This window comes from Sporothrix schenckii (assembly GCF_000961545.1).
Source record: "Sporothrix schenckii 1099-18 chromosome Unknown Cont41, whole genome shotgun sequence".
Taxonomy (NCBI): Eukaryota; Fungi; Ascomycota; class Sordariomycetes; order Ophiostomatales; family Ophiostomataceae; genus Sporothrix; species Sporothrix schenckii.
This window is the reverse complement of record NW_015971142.1, coordinates 1323813-1341469: the sequence shown is the minus strand read 5'-3', so window position 1 is coordinate 1341469 and position 17657 is coordinate 1323813. Positions and strand designations below refer to the sequence as shown.

The 17657-nt window shown below is 58.5% G+C and overlaps 8 protein-coding genes across 8 annotated transcripts; 5 read left to right on the top strand and 3 right to left on the bottom strand.

Annotated features, from left to right (window-relative positions):
• Nucleotides 1–2733: 2733 nt before the first annotated feature.
• SPSK_07763 (metallophosphoesterase domain-containing protein) lies at nt 2734–3732 on the top strand (the record flags this gene model as incomplete). Its single annotated transcript, XM_016734419.1, has 1 exon — nt 2734–3732. The coding sequence occupies one exon, from the start codon at nt 2734–2736 to the stop codon at nt 3730–3732; it is 999 nt and encodes a 332-aa protein (XP_016590754.1).
• A 371-nt stretch (nt 3733–4103) lies between these two features.
• SPSK_07276 (phosphoribosylaminoimidazole carboxylase) lies at nt 4104–5969 on the top strand (the record flags this gene model as incomplete). Its single annotated transcript, XM_016733940.1, has 1 exon — nt 4104–5969. The coding sequence occupies one exon, from the start codon at nt 4104–4106 to the stop codon at nt 5967–5969; it is 1866 nt and encodes a 621-aa protein (XP_016590753.1).
• Nucleotides 5970–6127: 158 nt separating this feature from the next.
• SPSK_07339 (Gly-Xaa carboxypeptidase) lies at nt 6128–7870 on the bottom strand (the record flags this gene model as incomplete). Its single annotated transcript, XM_016734003.1, has 1 exon — nt 6128–7870. One exon carries the CDS (start codon nt 7868–7870, stop codon nt 6128–6130), a length of 1743 nt encoding a protein of 580 aa, XP_016590752.1.
• A 980-nt stretch (nt 7871–8850) lies between these two features.
• Nucleotides 8851–9879, top strand: SPSK_07746 (uncharacterized protein; the record flags this gene model as incomplete). The annotated part of the gene is made up of 1 exon (XM_016734403.1): nt 8851–9879. One exon carries the CDS (start codon nt 8851–8853, stop codon nt 9877–9879), a length of 1029 nt encoding a protein of 342 aa, XP_016590751.1.
• A 1178-nt stretch (nt 9880–11057) lies between these two features.
• Nucleotides 11058–12137, top strand: SPSK_07713 (uncharacterized protein; the record flags this gene model as incomplete). Its single annotated transcript, XM_016734370.1, has 1 exon — nt 11058–12137. The coding sequence occupies one exon, from the start codon at nt 11058–11060 to the stop codon at nt 12135–12137; it is 1080 nt and encodes a 359-aa protein (XP_016590750.1).
• Nucleotides 12138–12459: 322 nt separating this feature from the next.
• On the bottom strand, nt 12460–13269 carry SPSK_07891 (RNase III domain protein; the record flags this gene model as incomplete). The annotated part of the gene is made up of 1 exon (XM_016734544.1): nt 12460–13269. One exon carries the CDS (start codon nt 13267–13269, stop codon nt 12460–12462), a length of 810 nt encoding a protein of 269 aa, XP_016590749.1.
• A 524-nt stretch (nt 13270–13793) lies between these two features.
• SPSK_07390 (regulator of Ty1 transposition protein 109) lies at nt 13794–15446 on the top strand (the record flags this gene model as incomplete). Its single annotated transcript, XM_016734053.1, has 1 exon — nt 13794–15446. The coding sequence occupies one exon, from the start codon at nt 13794–13796 to the stop codon at nt 15444–15446; it is 1653 nt and encodes a 550-aa protein (XP_016590748.1).
• A 182-nt stretch (nt 15447–15628) lies between these two features.
• Nucleotides 15629–17420, bottom strand: SPSK_07306 (SET domain-containing protein 6; the record flags this gene model as incomplete). The annotated part of the gene is made up of 2 exons (XM_016733970.1): nt 15629–17244; nt 17294–17420. The coding sequence occupies 2 exons, from the start codon at nt 17418–17420 to the stop codon at nt 15629–15631; spliced, it is 1743 nt and encodes a 580-aa protein (XP_016590747.1).
• Between the last annotated feature and the right edge of the window lie 237 nt (nt 17421–17657).

The window sequence follows — 17657 nt, the reverse complement described above, 5'->3', positions numbered from 1 at the left end:
ACGAGAAAATGCACAAATAGAGATTGTGTGGTTTGGATTTCATGAATGACAAGGAAGATATTGAAGAAAAAAAAGAAGTAAAATGAACGAAAACAAAATACGTCGTAGTTTTCCTTACAACGAGCGTGCAAATACAATTCCTGGCGACTTCTTCCCTGCCAGTTTTGATTTGTACAGTTTTGATTATTCTTTTCCTTCAGTATGTCCTAGGACAAGGGGTGCGGAACAACACGACAAGACAGTTGTTCCCTCGCAACCGCACACCATCGGGATTCGCAAGTCGAGGCGCCCTGTTCGCTAGGTGCAATGATTGGATCCAAAACGCCACAGAGTCACAGGCAAGCAGGACAGGGGTTGCCAGCAAGAGTGAGAACACGTCCAAGGGAAAAGGGTCGGCGTCGTCCGGGCACGAATTGGGCTTGGTTTACCTACCACAAGATAACTGTGTTTTCTTGACTTGACTTGTCCATCTCACTCTAATGACATGTCCGACGACATGATGCAATGTAGACCTTCCGTCGGCTTCAATGACACCCCCAAGAGACAATGCCGCAACCTAAGTCTGATCTCACCTTTCCATACGACGTGTTGCAGTGCGGCAGTTGACTAGTAATTACCGCTATGAGCGGCGCTAAACAAACACAAGCGAAATACGTGCTATTGATGTACATGTACTTTGTACGGAACATGAAAAGGAGAAAAGGGTCAAGGGTATGGGGCAGGCAAAAACATGCAAAAGCCTGTGAAAATCCCCGTCCGACGTCGAAATTAATATGGGCCAGCCCTGCAGAGGGCTGAGTGGGCTGAAACTACCGCCTACCCAAAATAAAGAAATTGCCAAATAGCCAGAATAGGAGTTCCATACGTTGTGGAGAAGAAACTGTGGGCGTGAGAAGCCTAAACAGAGGGACTTTAGAGATGGCATGCCACGACTGCACAACTACTTTTGAATTCCAGAAATTGGATCGCCTCAACAAGCGAAAAGCATTTGAACAGGCACGATAGGAAAGAAGCTCAGGACTGAAGGAGGTGGGATAGAACGGAGTAACGAATAAAAATAAATAGACAGAGACAACGCCCAAATTTCAGGTGCATGCTGGGAAATTAACAAAGACGTTGACTGCCGGGGTCGAGCCAGCTTGGCGGCAGTGTGGACGGACGCTGCGGAATGACTGGCGGAATATGCACGGGTTGTCTTTCTGGGGCGCTTTCGGCCAATGTGCAAGCAGGTTTCCCCATTCTTTTCTCGCTTCTCTGCCTCGCTGCCGCACAGTCCGTCGTCTTGGCGCCAACGAGTATTTTTCTGGGAATTTGTTCCTGGATGTATTTTTGTTTTTCTCCCTCGCGGTGTTCGTCAATTCATTTCACTGAACGTTATGTTTGCGTCTCACCTGCGTTATTCTCGATCCATCTCCCGTCTCCCCTGTCCTTTCGTTCTCTCGTCCTTTCGTTCCTTCGTTCCACGGCCAATCAACAAACAGTGTTGACGCCCTGCGCAGAATGTCAACAAACGAACTGCGGGTAAATTGTTACCTGGAATGCAGCACCGTACTTCGTACATCGTGACTTAATACCAAAATAGGAAATGAGATATTTTTCTGATGCCGCATTGGCAATAAGAGCCTCATCTTTTTCGGCGAAAGATTTCGCCTTGCCCCTGGCGGAGAAGTCTAGGCAGCTGTATGTCGCACAGCCCTCACAGCCCTCCACGTGTGTCTGGTACCTTTGAGCATGTGCGATGCATGCACCGATTCTTGTTCGTACTTGGCATGTCTTTTGATTGTGGCCCCTTTTGCAAGGCGTTCTGGCGGTGCCAAGGTGATTCCGCTGTCTTGTGGAAGCGGAACTACAAGGATCAAATCACCGCGGTATTCCGCTTCCGCCATTGTCAGCGGGTGTGAATGCGCGAGAAGAAATCGAAGGAGTAATCACTGAGTAAATGTCCCGCGGCGGACCAGGCGGGCCAGGCAGACTCACTAACTTTCGGGTCGACTGTTTACGCCGTCTGCCGGCCTCCGGAATAGACTGTCCCCCGAGCAGACCTGGCACGAGAAGTTGCCGTTATGCCAGACACCGCTGCCGACTTCATGCCAGCTTCTCGCTGAAGAAAAAAAAAATGAGTTAGGCGCCCCAACATCGCTTCCTCTTCCAGCACGGTAGCTGGCACCAGCTGGCAGACAGACGACAGACGCTTTTGGCCGGTTTCCACGATACTGATCACGGTCGGCTGGGGCAGCTCGGTGGAACCGTGGACGGAACCGGGGCATTTAACATACGGCGTCCGGCTGTGTGTTGATACCATAGGAACGGGGCCAAACAAAATCTTGGCTTCAGATTCCCCGTAATTTTATACGGCTCGAATGATGTTCGTCTCTTGCGCTGGTTGACATGAACGTGCGATGCTGACTGTTCTTCATCTGGTTGTTGGAGCACAAATTTGCCTTGCTGACTAGATCTTTCTCTGTAATCACTTTGGTACAATTGCGACTCTACATCCCATTTTACGTGACTTGTTGCTTTCGTAATCGAGCATTCGTTTTATGGTCGTTTTCAATACGCTAAGGAGCGATATGCATATGGTCGCGTTCTGTGAACCTTGTTTCTCCGTCAAGTTTCGTTCGCTAGTCTTGCATTACATAACATGGCAAGCCACCAAGCACTCATACTTTAAACCTTCTTGTGACTCGTCTTCATCAATACGACAGAAGGCGTCAGCCTCTGCAGTTGTTTGGCATGGCGCACATCAAGACAAAAATTTTAGTCCTTTCAGACACACACGGAGAACGCTACCCGCCTGGACGCCAACCACCGAAGGGCGCCGATGTGGTCATCCACTGCGGCGACCTGACCGAAGAGTCGAAGATGGTCGAGTTCCAGACGACGCTCGGCCTTCTCAAAGACCTCGGCGCATCGCTCACTCTGGTAATCGCCGGTAACCACGACTTTACTCTCGATCTACCCGCCTTCCACCGCAAGGTGTCTGAGGCCGGACTGACGGCGGAACCCGACCTTGTGGCTCGGGAATATGGCCGCGATGGCGAGGCGCGCCAGCTCTTTGAAGACGCGCGTGCGTCACACAACATCCACTTACTCGATGAGGGCACACACCACTTTACACTCGCCAACGGCGCCTCGCTGACGGTATATGCCAACCCCTACACGTACTCACTCGACGCCGCTTGGGGCTTCCAGTACCGTCCCGAGGACGCACACGGTATTGCCATTGCCGCCGGCACCGACATTGTTCTGACGCACAGCCCGCCCCAGGGCGTGCTGGACCGCATGACATCGCAGAAACGAGGTGGCCTGCAGGAGCTCTTCCGAGCCGTGGCACGCGCCCGGCCGCTGCTGCACTGCTTCGGGCACGTGCATGCCGGCTGGGGCGCCAAGCTTGTGGCCTGGCGGGAGGCAGAAGCGACGAATGCCAGTACAGCATCCCATTTTACGGCCATCGACCACGGCCGATCCACGGTGCTCGATACGCTACAGAGTGTCCGGCGCGGCAAGCTGGACGACGATGCGACGGCCGCGACCAAAGCCCAGCGCCTGGCTGCATTTGCAGAGCAAGGATGCCGACCGACAAGCCATGTGGCTGGCGGCGACCTCGCTCTCGACGCAGCATCGCGGACGCATACCCTCTTTGTCAACGCTTCTATCAAGGGCGATGAAGAAGAGCCCTTCTACCTACCATGGCTGATCGACCTCGATTTGCCCGGTATCATACTACCGTAATATATAATGTACAACAACACGAAAAAGATATTCTGAAACGTAATATGGAGGCACAATTACAGTACATGTGTTGCACGAGCAAGGATGCAAGACACAAGGTGAACGTTATTTAGTTATTTAATTACGGCCATTTATTTAGTTTAGCTGCACGTGACCAGCCTTTGCCCACTAATACAACCGATTACGGCGCTAGTGGTGACCCGCATCGACGACTTACAACGGAGCTTCACATCATAATTTTCTGAGCGACCTTTTTCATTTTTTTTAGCAATGCCGACGACTTGCGCCCCCACCGAATTGCGACCACAACTTTCGTTCAGCAGCAATTTGCATTACTGCAACACGACCACTCGTCCACCACAGACCACGCAATGGTCAAGACCCCTGTGATTGGCCTTCTCGGCGGCGGCCAGCTCGGCCAGATGCTGTGCGAGGCGGCGGCGCCGCTCAACATCCCCGTGGCCGTGCTCGACGCCGAGGACGCACCGGCCAAGCAGATCAACCGCAACAAGAACCACGTGGCCGGCTCCTTCAAGGACGCCAGCAAGATCCGTGCGCTGGCGGCGCACAGCGACGTGCTGACGGTCGAGATTGAGCACATTGACACGGACGTTCTCGAGGCGATTGCGACCAACGGCGCGACGCCCGGCACGACGCCCGTCCCGGTGCACCCGTCGTGGAAGACGCTGCGGCTGGTGCAGAACAAGTACGAGCAGAAGGAATACCTGGCGTCCAAGGGCCTGCCGGTGGCGAAGCAGGTGGCCGTCGCAACCGGCCGCGGCATGCGCGCCTCCATGGAGCAGGCGGCGGCCGCCTTTGGCTACCCGTTCATGCTCAAGGCGCGCAAGGACTCGTACGACGGGCGCGGCAACTTCAAGGTGGGCACGGCGGCCGACCTGGACGCCGCGGAGGCCGAGTTTGGCCACGTGGCGTGCTACGCCGAGAAGTGGGTGCCGTTTGTCATGGAGCTGTCGGTGATGGTGATCCGCACCGAGGACGACGGCGCGCCCGGCGTGACCAAGCAGCTGCTGCCGTACCCGGTGGTCGAGACGGTGCACGAGGACAACATCTGCTCGTACGTGTACATGCCGCCGCGCGGGCTGGCGGGGGCGCGTCTGCAGCAGGTTGCCCAAAAGGCACAGGACGTGGCGTGCCGCGTCGTCGACCAGCTCTGGGGCCGCGGCGTGTTTGCCGTCGAGCTGTTTTTGACGGCCGACGACGCGGTCGTCGTCAACGAGATTGCGCCCCGCCCGCACAACTCGGGCCACCTGACCATCGAGTCGACCCCCTACATGTCGCAGTTCAAGGCCCAGCTGACGGCCATCCTGGACCGCCCGCTGCCGGCGACGCTCGAGCCGCACGTGCAGTCGGCGCTGATGATCAATGTCCTGGGCGGCGCCACCCCGGATGCGCACGACGCGCTGATCGAGGCCGCCCAGTCGACGTTTGCCCCCGGCCTCGGCGTCTACGTACACATGTACGGCAAGGCGGCCAAGCCCAGCCGCAAGATTGGCCACATTACGCTGACGGGCACGCGCCTGTCGATTGCCGAGCTCGAGCAGGCGGCCACACCGCTCATCCGCCTGTCCCAGGCCATCCGCGACGAGCGCCTGCAGGCGCCCACCAAGGCCCTGCGGCCGGCCGCGGCGCCTACGACCGACGCGCCCGTTGTGCCTGTGTCGTCTGCGTCGTCTGCGCCGTCCGCGCCGTCCGCCGGCGTCGCCGCCCACCCGCTGGTCCTCGTCACCATGGGCTCCGACTCGGACCTGCCTGTGCTCAAGGCCGGCATCGACGTCCTCGACCAGTTTGGCGTCCCGTGGGAGGTCGACATCACGTCGGCGCACCGCACGCCGGCCAAGATGGGCCAGGTGGCCACGGACGCGGCCGCGCGCGGCATCAAGGTGATTATCGCGGCCGCCGGCGGCGCCGCCCACCTGCCCGGCATGCTGGCGGCGTACACGCCGCTGCCCGTCATTGGCGTGCCCGTCAAGGCGACGCACCTGGACGGCATGGACAGTCTGCTGAGCATTGTGCAGATGCCGCGGGGCGTGCCGACGGCGACCGTGGCCATCAACAACTCGACCAATGCGGCGCTGCTGGCGATCCGGATCCTGGGCGCGTTTACACCGTCGCTGCTGGCCAAGATGGAGGCGTACCAGCGGGACATGGAGCAGCAGGTAACGGACAAGGCGGAGCGGCTGCGCAGCATTGGCGTGGATGCCTACCTGATGAAGTAGACCACGTTTGCATTTTAAAGATAGACTCCTTTGTTGACCATTTGTCTTTTGTATTCCAACATATACTCTTCTACAGCGCATTATGAAATCTATCCGCCACGATGTTCCATCACACGTCACCCGTCTGGCAATGACCCAACACGTACAACTCGCCACCCTTACACGTCCGCCGCGTCAAAGTTGCGCACGAGGTTGTAGTAGAAGCGCACCGCCTCCATGTGGCCGTCGATGTGCATCGCCTCGTCAATGGCGTGCATGTTCTGGAACGACGTCGCGCGCAGCGGCTCCCACCGGAAGACGTTGCGCGTCAAGCCCAGGTACGAGCGCGTGTCCGTGTTGCCGTTCATAATGTCGCCCACCGGCACGACACGGCCGCCGTCAAAGGCAAACGTGTGCTGGATCGTGCCCGAGAACAGGTCCCAGACAGGGCCGGTGGTGGGCGTAATGGGGGCCACGGGGAGCTCCATGGGCGCCGTCACAACGAGCGAGGCGTCGTAGTCGACGTCGTACTGGGCATGGACCGCGCTGTCGGCGCCGACAACGGATGCAGCAGTGTCAGTATCAGCCGCCGCCTTGACCTCCTTGCCAAAGGCCGTCAGGGCAATGCTGTACTTGGCGACAATGGGCTGCAGCAGCTCGACGGTGCGCTGCTTGACGGTGTCGAGCGACTCGTGCGGCGCCACGCGGTAGTTGACGCCCATCTCGACCTTTTCGGGCATGGCGTTGATCTTGAGGCCGGCATGGATAATGTCCACAGCCTGCGACGTCTGCAGGCGGAACTTGAGCATCGGGTCGTAGCTGGCGAGCAGGTCGGCGAGCGCCGCCAGCTCGTTGTTGGCAACCAGCCGGGTCACGTTGCGGTCCGCGTCGGGCGAGTAGCGCGCGCGGCACACGTAGTTGTTGTGCAGCGGCGAGCCCTCGACCAGCTTGGGCGCGTACGCGTGCGCCTCGAGGGCAGCCACGATCTCGGCGGCGATGCCAATGGCCGTGTGCGGCAGCGGCATGGACGAGTGGCCGCCGCGGGTGCGCAGCTCGTAGAAGACGTTGATCTGCCCCTTTTCGGCGACGCCCGGCAAGGCAAAGAGCGTGTCCTCGTCGCCATCACCGCGGCCCGGGACCAGATCAAGGCCCGAGCCGCCCTCGTCCAGCAGCAGCACCATCGAGTCGTGGCCATACACGGCCTCCAGGTGCTTGTTAATCGCACCTGCACCGCGCTCGCCCAGCGACTCTTCGTCGAAGCCAAAGGCAAGAATCAGCGTGCGACGCGGTGTCCAGTCCTCTTGTGCGAGGAGGGCCTCGGCCACCGACAGCAGCGCCGTCACGCTGCTCTTGTCGTCGGCGGCACCGCGGCCCCACAGCCAGGTGCCATCGAAGTAGCCCGAGAAGGGCGGGTGCGTCCAGGCAGACGGGTCGGGCACGGGCACGACGTCCTGGTGGCCCGTGAGCAAGATGGGTCGCAGGCTCGTGTCGGAGCCGTTGATGCTGAACACAAGGCCGTACTGGTTGATCTTGGTGACGGTCATGCGGCGGTGCACGACCGGGAAGAGCGCCTCGAACACGCGGTGCAGGTCGGCAAAGACGACCCAGCGCGGGTCCACGTCGACGTCCTGCATGTCGTCGTAGCTGACACTCGGCACGCGGACAGCTGCCGCCAGACGGTGCGCCTGGAGCTCGCGAGCCTCGGCACTCCCGAACAGCTCGTCGGCCGAGGGCAGGCCGTCGCTGGCCGGCGGAGCCACGGGCGGCGGCAGGTCACAAGTAAAGCGGTCGCTGTCGAAGTGGTCACCACCGATGACGTGCTGGTGACTGGTCGAGTCATCGGGGTTTGAGGTTGCGAGGACGGCCGCGAGAGCAGGCGTCGCCGCCGATAGGAAAAGCAGACGGAGGCCGTTGAACTTCATTTTTGCCGGCAGGTCAGTCGTTGAGTCCGATCCAGTTGGATGGGTTGGAAAGGATAGGAGAATTGGACTCAAAGAAGGCAGGCCGCGAGCAATAAAGAGTGCCGAGGAGGAAAGCGACTGGACCGGGGCAAGCTGCTCCGAACAAACAACGGCGTTCAGTTAAAACGGGAGGCTCCCCACTGGCGTCGGCTAGTTGCGCCAACGAGAAGCCGCGGTCGCGCTGTAAGACGTTCTCTCTTGCCTGTTTTGTCCGCCCCGGCGACATGGTGTCGCCCTCAGGCAGGAACATCCTCCCCCCCTGGTACAAAAGTCCGCCCTAGCGATCGCCGGCCTTGAAAACACGCCTAAATAGGCAGCTGGTCGTGTATTATGTCGTCCTTGGCGATGGCACTAGGGAAACAGAGAAATGAGGCATCAGTTTGTCTCTGCTTGCCTTTTCGATACATATGTCACGGATACCTGTCGTTGTTCTATTCCTGCCGCGTCTTACATTTGGTTCCTCTTCTCGTCATGTCGTACTACGTCTGGTCGGAAAAACCACAAGAATGCTAGTTTCTGCTCACCGTAGAAATACACAAGTGATGGCTAGGTAGGCCATATTCATCAAAAATAAAATAAAATAAAGTAAAACGAAGTAAAATGAAAAAAAAAGAACACAAACTTAAAAATAAAGAACAGAACAAAACAGCTTCGAGGGTAAAATGTGCCACATTCCTATGCTACACATATATTCCAAATATATTGTTTACTCGCAACACCACAGATGGCCATCAAATATCCTTCAATGGATTTCATCTTGTTGCCATGCCGACACAATGCATGTGAGAAAGTGCTGTGCACTCTGCATCTCACATTGCACAACAGGCGTGGTTCATCGAAGCTGCCGTTGAACACGACATCGGCACGGGAAATCAGCTTCATAAAATGGGGAATCTGGGAGCGGGATACAGGATAAAGGCTGGCAAAAGCCGTCGAGTACTATGGGCCGCGCCCTCCCTCTCCCCAATCATCCTGATGTTTACGATAAGATCATCGGCACTTTCGAGCTTCTGGACCAGACTACGAGCATCAAGAAAGTCCTCGCAGATATTTTCATTCACGGGTACTCTCCACATTTCCGTTCGACTCGCCAATTGTCCACCATGACCGACAGTCGCTTTACCGGCCCTGGCATCTTCTGGATCAGCTCCAACACCAACGACGAGGCCGTCTTTCCCTACGACGACTTTGCCAGCTGGTACGAGGACGTGCACATCCCCGACGTCATCCATGCCGACCCATCGCAGCCGCTGCCCATGGCACGGCGCTACCAGGCGGTCTCCGCGACGGAGGCGCCGACAGCTACGCCTGGCGCCAACCCTTTCCTCGTCGTCTACAAACTGCCAACACTTGCGTTTGTCGCCAGCGCGGCCTTTCGCGGCATCCCGCTGCACCACGAAACACTGCCCGAGGGTGGCCCGATCGCACGGTTCGCATCGTTTCGCGGGCGGTTTGCACGGCACATCGGGTCGTGGGCGGGCGGCGGCAGCGCCACGGGGGCACTTTTGCTGTCGGAGGTTTTGGCGCTCGGTGAGGGCGAGCAGGACCAGCCGCCCGGCGACGCCACCTCGCCCAGCTGGTATCACAACGCTTACATGCCACACGTGGCCGCCCTTTCGGGCTGGCAGCGTTCGACGCGCTTTGCAGTGGTGATGGAGAACGAAATCGGGGGAGACAAAGCGCCGCCACCACCTGGCGTTGGCCCTCCGTCAACTCTGCCAAAGGGCAGGCCGTCTCGCTGGTTGACACTGCACGAGTTTGACGAGGCCAAAACAGATGTGGACGACGTCACGTCCGAGTTGAAGACATCGTTGATGGGAATGTTGAGCGTCGACGTCGACTTTATTGAAGTGTTGCCCTACCGCTTGGTCAGGACGTATGGTGACGAGGCCGTGGCATTTGCTGACGGCAACGAGGCTGGGCTGTGGAGAGAGAGAGAGGGACTGAGGGAAGTGGGCATGGCTAGGTAGACCGAAAAATCCATGGGCGGAGAATATGGGCGCGGAGAAACATGTGGAGCCCAAAACGGGATAGACCATAAGTTTGGACTGTGGAAGCGAGTGCGTCGGGCGTCTGGCATCGGTCCAGTCGCAATGACGTGTGTCAAAAGCTGATAAAGTTGGTAAAAAAATGCGCTATAGGTGCCATGCAACGCCCTACGGGCACTAAGGAGAGCTATAGCGGCCCACTAATTTAAAGCCGAACGGAAAACCAATGATCTCAACTTTGGGCGTGTACGAGGCGGCCACAAAAAATAGAGCGAAAAGTAAACAGAGCTTGGAGAAGGATGGAGAGGTTGGAGACAAACAAGACACGTAACCATCGGAATATGTAGAAGGTGCCGAATAAAGAGGCTGTGAAATCCTGAAAAGAAGAGACAACAATAGGAAGTGAAGTAGAAAAAAAGAAAGAAAGATGGAGACTAGCTGCTCAAATCAGACCCCTAAGTCCCCTAAGACCCCCGGAGTGACACCTGAGAGACAAAAATAGTACCCTTAAATTAAAGCACCCGAGCGCCTGGAGAGACACTTTGTGGGGGCCCGCGCCCTGCAAATGGCATCACGAGACCACCCACCCACCTACGACAGTCTGCAAATGTTAAGAAAAGTGACCGGAACGCTGCGTCGTGCCAGCCCTGCGTGCTGTCCCGTTTTGGGAATTGCGTGGAAGGATTGATTTCCAATTTCTGCCCCCTCCCTGATGTGACAGCAAAACATTTGCGAGAAGTCCCATTTTGTGCCAAGCACAGCAACCTGAACGGCGCATTGCAGCGACACGAAAGGAAAGACGGAATACGACCGCGCAACAGCAATCAGGGCTCTCTTACCGCAGAAAAAGATGCAGGGTTCCCAATCTCGGTGTCTTGCAACCTTGGCGCTCGAGGCTATATAGGTCGGCAGAGTTGAGCTGAAGACGTTCATTCTCAGACTACAGCCACAGGAACGCTGTCCATCTCAGCGGAGGGCCCGTGGCCTTCGTCATATACTATTTGACACTTCGACAACAGCATCAAACTTTGATATTCAAAGGCTGCAAACCCGTTCCCGGCATCCCGGATTCGACATTCTGAAACGGACCAACAGGCCGCGTCGTCCCTGTCGATCGCTGATCTTCACTCACATCCTCTCTATTTTGCACCCTGCTTGACATGGGTGTACAGCAAGACGGGCCGGGGCCTGCGCTGGCCGATGCCGTCCCATCCATGACCACCATTGCTGGCCGTTTGGCCGCAACGACGATAGAGGAGCATGCCATGCCCACCTCCTTTCCCCGGTTCCCCGACCTTCCGACCGAGCTGCGCCTCAAGATCTGGAAACTCTCGTTTGCGCCCCGGGTCGTCGAGGTTCACCGCCGCAAGTCCCACTATGCCGACGACTACCATGCCGCCGGTGGCGGCCGGGGCAGTGCAGGGGCGGCCGGCCCGGCCTCGCTCGCCAAGTGGCAGTCCTGGAGCGCCAACCCGGCCGCCCTCGCCGTGTCGTACGAGGCCCGCGCCTGCGCCCTCGAGCACTACTCGGCCACCATCCGCCTGGCCGTCAACACGCCCTGCGAGCGTGCTGGCGAGGCCCGTCTGGACCTGCATCGTCGCCTGTACCTGGCGCCGCACGCCGACACACTCGCCGTGCTGGGCGAGTTCAACGTGGCCCAGACGGTCGAGCTGCTGCGGCACATTGCCAGCCAGACGGTGCGTGCTGGCGGGCGGGGCGGGCATGGGCATGGGCATGAGCATGGCAGGGGCCTCCGTCGCCTGGCCATGTGCGCCTCCTCCATTGGCCACCCCGGCTCTGGTATTTTGCTGCTGATCTACAGCCGCAACATCTTCCGCGACCTCGACCAGCTCGTCCTCTTCCTGTATGACGAGCGCGAGCCGCCGGCCGACTGGCACGACGGACACTGTGCACTGGTCGACTGTCGGGACACGTACACGTTCCGACGGTTCCAGGCGGGCCAGGGTGCCGAGCTGCGGAGCCAGAGTGGCGGCGCCGGGTGGATGACCGTGGGCCACGGCCCGCTCGAGGTGCTGGACCTTGCCTTTGGCCGGGAGGCCGAGGCGGCATCAACGTCGTCATCTACGGCGACAACAAAACTGACGACGCTGTCACACAAGTCCGGTGCACGGTTCAATGATGAAAGCGATCGCGACAAGCGGTTGCCGCATGTTACAACTTTTCCCGTGCAGCCGGGCGGCCTGGACGACGATGAGAGATGGGTACCGGTGGCGCCATGACGAACGAGTCATCAGCTACAATTGGGCAGCAGGGTCATATTTGATATGTGATGCGATGGGATGTTTCCTTTTCTTTTCTCCTTTCTTTTGTCTCCTCGGTTGGATCATGTTTCCATTTTCTTTTATCCTTCCTGTTCACTCCTTTTTGAGCCTTTGTTACTTAATGTACATATTTTGTAATGGAAATAAAATTTACCAAACAACAAAAACGACTCAACATGCAATGTTTTCAACACCATGATTTTGTACAATGGATATGGCCTGCCCACCTGCCGCAAGCGCTCTTCCCTAGACGTGGACTCGATGTCTCCCCAACCCCTCCCTACTGCGCCAAGTAGTTGATGATCCGCTCCTGCACAATGCGGTTCGCCGCCGCCGCGCCGTGGTGCAGCGCCACCGCCCCGATAATAGCATACAGCGTCGACGTCATCACCGTCGTAATGCCCGACCCTTCCAGGTTGTCCGGCATCCGCGGCTTCCACCGCACCACGCCTGGCAGGCCCACGTCGCGCGCCAGCATCGTCAGCTTTGCCGGCGTCGCGTAGTCGTGCGGCTGTGCCGTGCTCAGCTTGTCCACGTTGTCGAGGGCAGGGTGCGAGAACGGTTCGCGGCCGTAGGGATCCGCAAGCGCTGCATCTGCTTGTCCCGCATCAGCAGCCCCCGCCGCCGGCCGGCTCATAATGGCCCGCGTTGTCTCGGAGGCCAGAATCATGCGACCGAAAAACGCCAACCGCGTGTTGAACCCACGCCGGCCATTGTCAAAGCTCTTGTGCGTGACGGCCAGCCACTTGAGCTCGTCCGGCAAGTTGCGAGCGAGCTGTGGGCCCAGCAGCTTTTCGTACATGCGGTCGAGGCGGGCCGGGTCCTCGTTGACAACCCAGACGGAGCGGCGCGGGTCCTTGGGCTGCTGGATGGAAAAGGGCGCCTTCATGCGCGCGGGGGTGTGGGCCCATCGTGGGCTGCTCTCGTCCGTCGTCGTCTGTGTCTGTCGTGGTATTGGGTCTTGCGTCGCAGACTCTGTGTTGCTGTTACGCTGCGTCGCGGAAAAGGCTCGCCGGCAGCAAACTCCGGGCCTGGATGCGGCCGGCCAGGTGCTCGTGCTGCTCTGCAGCGCCCTTCTTGTTAAGGACATGAGTGCTGCGTATATGTAGTATATGTATGGCGTGGAGAGGCGTCGGCGACGGTGTGCAATGGGAGGAAATGTGGCCGCTCGTCGTGTTCGCCTGAAGCTCGTCGTGGCTTTTTGGAGTGTTGATGGTTTTGGCGTGCCGAAACTTTTTTTCCAACAAGCGCCAAAGAGCTTGAGACGTGCGTGATGTGTCACGTGCTATGAATTGAAGTGAGTTAAGTGGGGCACAAAACAGGAAGCTACATAAGAGTACTAGTGCATTGTATGTACTCTCGATGCGTGTCCGCACCCAAAAAGTACATTGAGGCTTGATTCACTTAACGCGCTGAGACAAAAGACCGCGGCAGCAACGACACGCGACGGTAAGCTGTTTCTTCCCTTCAATTCTCCTTCACTTCGTCATCATGTTTCACGGACAGCTTGTTTTTTAATATGTGACACTTGTTTGCGCTTGCATATTTTCTCTCCTTTCTTTTCGATTTTCTCTTTACTCTCTTTTCTCTTCTTTTTTTGTTTTCTTCGCCGACATGACCGACGATCTCGCCGCGCGCCTTGCGGCGGTGCTGCCTTCTGGACATAACTTTGGGATCTATCATCTCTCGACTCCGCCGACGAAAACAAACGCATTGTTCCACGCACCGCCCGGCCAGCGTCCAGATCGGACTTTTATCGAGAGCCACTTCCTCGGTGTCACCATCACACACGTGCCCGGCCCCAAAGGGAGCATAGATGGCGACGAAGAAGTCTTGGCTTTTGCCCTCGAAATCTTTATTTTCACGACGGCTTACTCCAGCACCTTCTTCGTCGCCAAAGCCGACTCGTCGGGCTATCTCCACCTGCTGGGCCTACCAAAGGGAACACCGTCTCCTATCCGGGCGGTCTCGTCGGTCTTCCTCACATTTCTGGTCGAGCAGCGGCGGCGCGCAGGCGTGCCGTCGATCATCAGCCTCTTTGCGCGGTCGCAGTCGCAGTACCTGTTCCCGGGCAGTGTCGACAACCCGGGGAAACATGTCTTGGACGACCGGGGGCTGGTGAAGTGGTGGTGCCGGGTACTGGACCCGCTACTGTTGGCGGCCAACGGCACAGAGACGGATGCACAAGCCAAAGGGTGGAAGAACGCCCAGGGCTACCTGGTCGTGCCCGGTCTGGACACGTACGAGACCCGCGCGTTTTTGCCCCGGCGGCCCGACCAGCAAAAGCAGTGGACCCTCGGCCACCCACTCGAGTCCATCTCGCACTACGTGACCAATGACGCACCACGCCCACCACCGCGCTGTCTGATCCCGCAGTACCCGGACGACCCGAAAGCACGGTACCTCGACGAGCTGGACGAAGAGGCAGAGCGGACAAGCGGCAAGGAGGACAAGAGTGGTGGCAAGACAACGGCGACAGGTCAAAACGGGGGCTGGAACGGCCAGTGGAAGAGCGTCAAGTCGCTGGACCAGTTCTGGGAGATGATGGCGTTTCGGCAAGAGTGTTCGAGCGGACGGCTGACTGGGTTCTTATGGATTGTCTTTGAGCCCGAGGGGACGGCGTCAGTCGCCGCGGCAGCGAGACAGGAGGGCGCGGCGGCTGCGTCCAAACAGACCCCAACAAAGAAAAAGAAGAAGCAGGCCCTCCGTGGCTACATTGTCTCCCGACGGCCCCGCCCCAAAACGCAGCAGCGCTACGCATTGGCTGCACGCCCGACGAGCACGGCCTACTATCGGTGGCCCGTTGCCGGGCGGGGTCGGCTGCTGGTGGACGAGTCGGACTACAAGCGGATCAACGAGCTGCTGCTGCAGCTGGACTTTAGCACGTTCGAAAAGAGTGCAGCAAGCACGCGACGGTGGGTGCACGAAGCGGGGATTGGGAGCGGCGATTGGCGGGTGCTCGTCGTGGGTACCCAGACACCTGTTGCGTCGTCAAACGGTCAAGACGGGCACAGCGGGCAAAGCAGCAATGGCGTCACGGACCTGAGCAACCTGGTCAAGAGAAAGCGGGCTCCGAGCAAAGCGGACACGGCAGCGGAACCACAAACCAAGGGAACGGCAAATGGAGCAGTCAACGTTCTGAGCGCCGGCCTCGTTCGAAAGAAACAGAAGCACGTGGAGAGCACGCCGGAAGAGGCGGTCCCAACTGGAGCACCGGCAGTCAATGTCCTGAGTGCAGGATTGGTCCGGAAGAAGCCCAAGGCATGAAATGGATTGGATACAAGGACAGGTGCATAGCGGGAACATGGAATTTTCATCGGCTACTTTAATTTGAGGAGTTTGGGTGACTGGCTAGGATGTAGGGACGAAGAAACGGAAAGGAAATCAAATAGAAGGCTTTTGTTTATCCGGCTCTATCAAGTACAATATGTGCAAAAAAAACGACCGGGCTAGCCTCTCCGCTGCCGCTTGCCAGACGGCTGGTCATCGCCGTTGCCACGCCGCTTCTCCTTCTCGGCCGCCTTTTCTGCCTTGGCTTCGGCCTTGGCCTCGGCTTTGGCGGTGGCCAGGTCCGCCTTGGCGAGCGCCAAGGCTTCGGTAAGCAGCCGTTTCTCGCCAATGCGCACACGGAGGGCCGAGTGCAGGCGGCTGCCGGCGGGTGTCTCGGCAAACTGGGCCTCGTCCGCCTCCAAGGATGTCGGGTACGCGGCCAGCCGCTCGCCAAAAGCAGCCGCCAGAGCCGCGGCTACGACCTCCTTTTCGGTCTTGGGCGGGTGTGTTTTGTCATTCTTGCCGTTCTTGCCTGTCTGCTTCTTCGACGCGGCCAGGGCCTTGTCGCGGCGGCGCTGCAGCTGGCGGAGGGCGACCTTGGTGAACGCACGGGCCTGGCGGCGGAGCGTCTGGGGCAGTTCGGTCAAGACCGTGCCCGCCGCATCGGGCGCCTTCAGCTGGCCCGTCGTCTCGTCCTCGTCAAAGTCGCGGTCGAGCATGACTGGATCCTCAAACTCGTCGACATCGATCGTCTCGGCGACCTTGGCCGTGTCGCTGGCAGAGAGGTCGAGCTGGCGCGCCAGGTTCAGCTGGACGAGGAACCAGGGCAGGTCGACGGCATCGAAAAAGGCGTGCTTGTCGGTGGTATACCCGTAGCGGCGGAGGAGTTCGCCATTGGAGAGGGGCCCGTAGTAGTTGAGAATCTCTTCGCCCGCGCGGATGGGCCGGACGGCCGTGGCGGTCAAGGCGTCGACGCCGTGGCTGATGTGGGCGTTGCACTCGGCGTCGGCATTCAGCATGTCGGCCATGGGGACCATGCCGAGGGGCAGCTGGTCGTCCTTGTCCTCGACCCAGCCGTGGCCTTCTGAGTCCGAGTCGGAGACGTCGCCGTGGTCACAGTTGGGGCCGTGCTTGTGCTCTTGTTCTTGTGGTTCTGCATCTCCGTCCTTCATCTCCACGTCCTCGTGGTCGCCTTTTGGCTTCTCTTCGTCTTCCACTTCGTCCTCGTCGTCGTCCTCATCGTCGTCCTTCTCTAGACTAAACGAGTAAGCCATAATGGTGCTGCCCATGCGGTGGGCCAGCTTCACCAGCGCGTCGTCGTCGAGCGGCGCGACTCCCTCGCCGAAGAAGATGCTGCTGTGGGCACGGATGACGGGCAGCACTTTTGTCCGGATCATCTCGTCGGCCTCTTCACGGCCCACTCGGTCCACGACGGGACTGGCCTGCAGCGCCTTGATCTCGTCGGCCGTCCAGAACATGGGCGTATCAAAGACTTCCGGCAGGACGTCAAAGTAGGGTTTCCATGGCGAGGCGGGTCCACGCAGAAACTCGTAAATGAGGATGAGGATGAGAGATGTCCACGGGTCTTGTGCGCCGCTGTCGTTGTCGTTGTCGTCGTCGCCCTCGTCGCCCTCGTCGCCCTCGTCGCCCTCGTCGCCCTCATTGTCGCCCTCCTTCTCTGCGCCCTGGACGATGGACGGGATCAGCGTGGCCAGCTCCGACGTTGTGGCGCTGATGATGGCCTCGCGAGGGATAGTGAAGAGAACCGTATCCACGGGAATGTCTTTCTTGGCGACTGCAGGTGTTAGAGTGAGAAGAGCAATGAATCACAGCAGAGGACTCACTGATGCCGCGGCCGGCGCCGCGGGCGCGCAGGTCCACAATCTCAATGTCGTCATGGAAGGTGGTACCGGGCCAGGCGCGGAACCAGTCCAGGAAGGCACGTGCCGGTTGTAAGTAGTCATCAGCCATGATGTGTCCTTTTTGGATACTGTCCAATTCTGTGCCCTGTTGGTGGATGTGGTGCTGCGTCACGACTCATGACATTTCTGAGGGCTCAGATTTAAGCTTTATGGAGCTTTATGGAGCTTTTTTGTCATTTTTTATTTTCATATTTTTTTCTCACCCGGCTCACCTTGCATTAGCCGTCCAGGACTGGCTTGGCCTTGGCCGGTGGCAGGCGCTAACCCACTGCGCCGGTAACACATA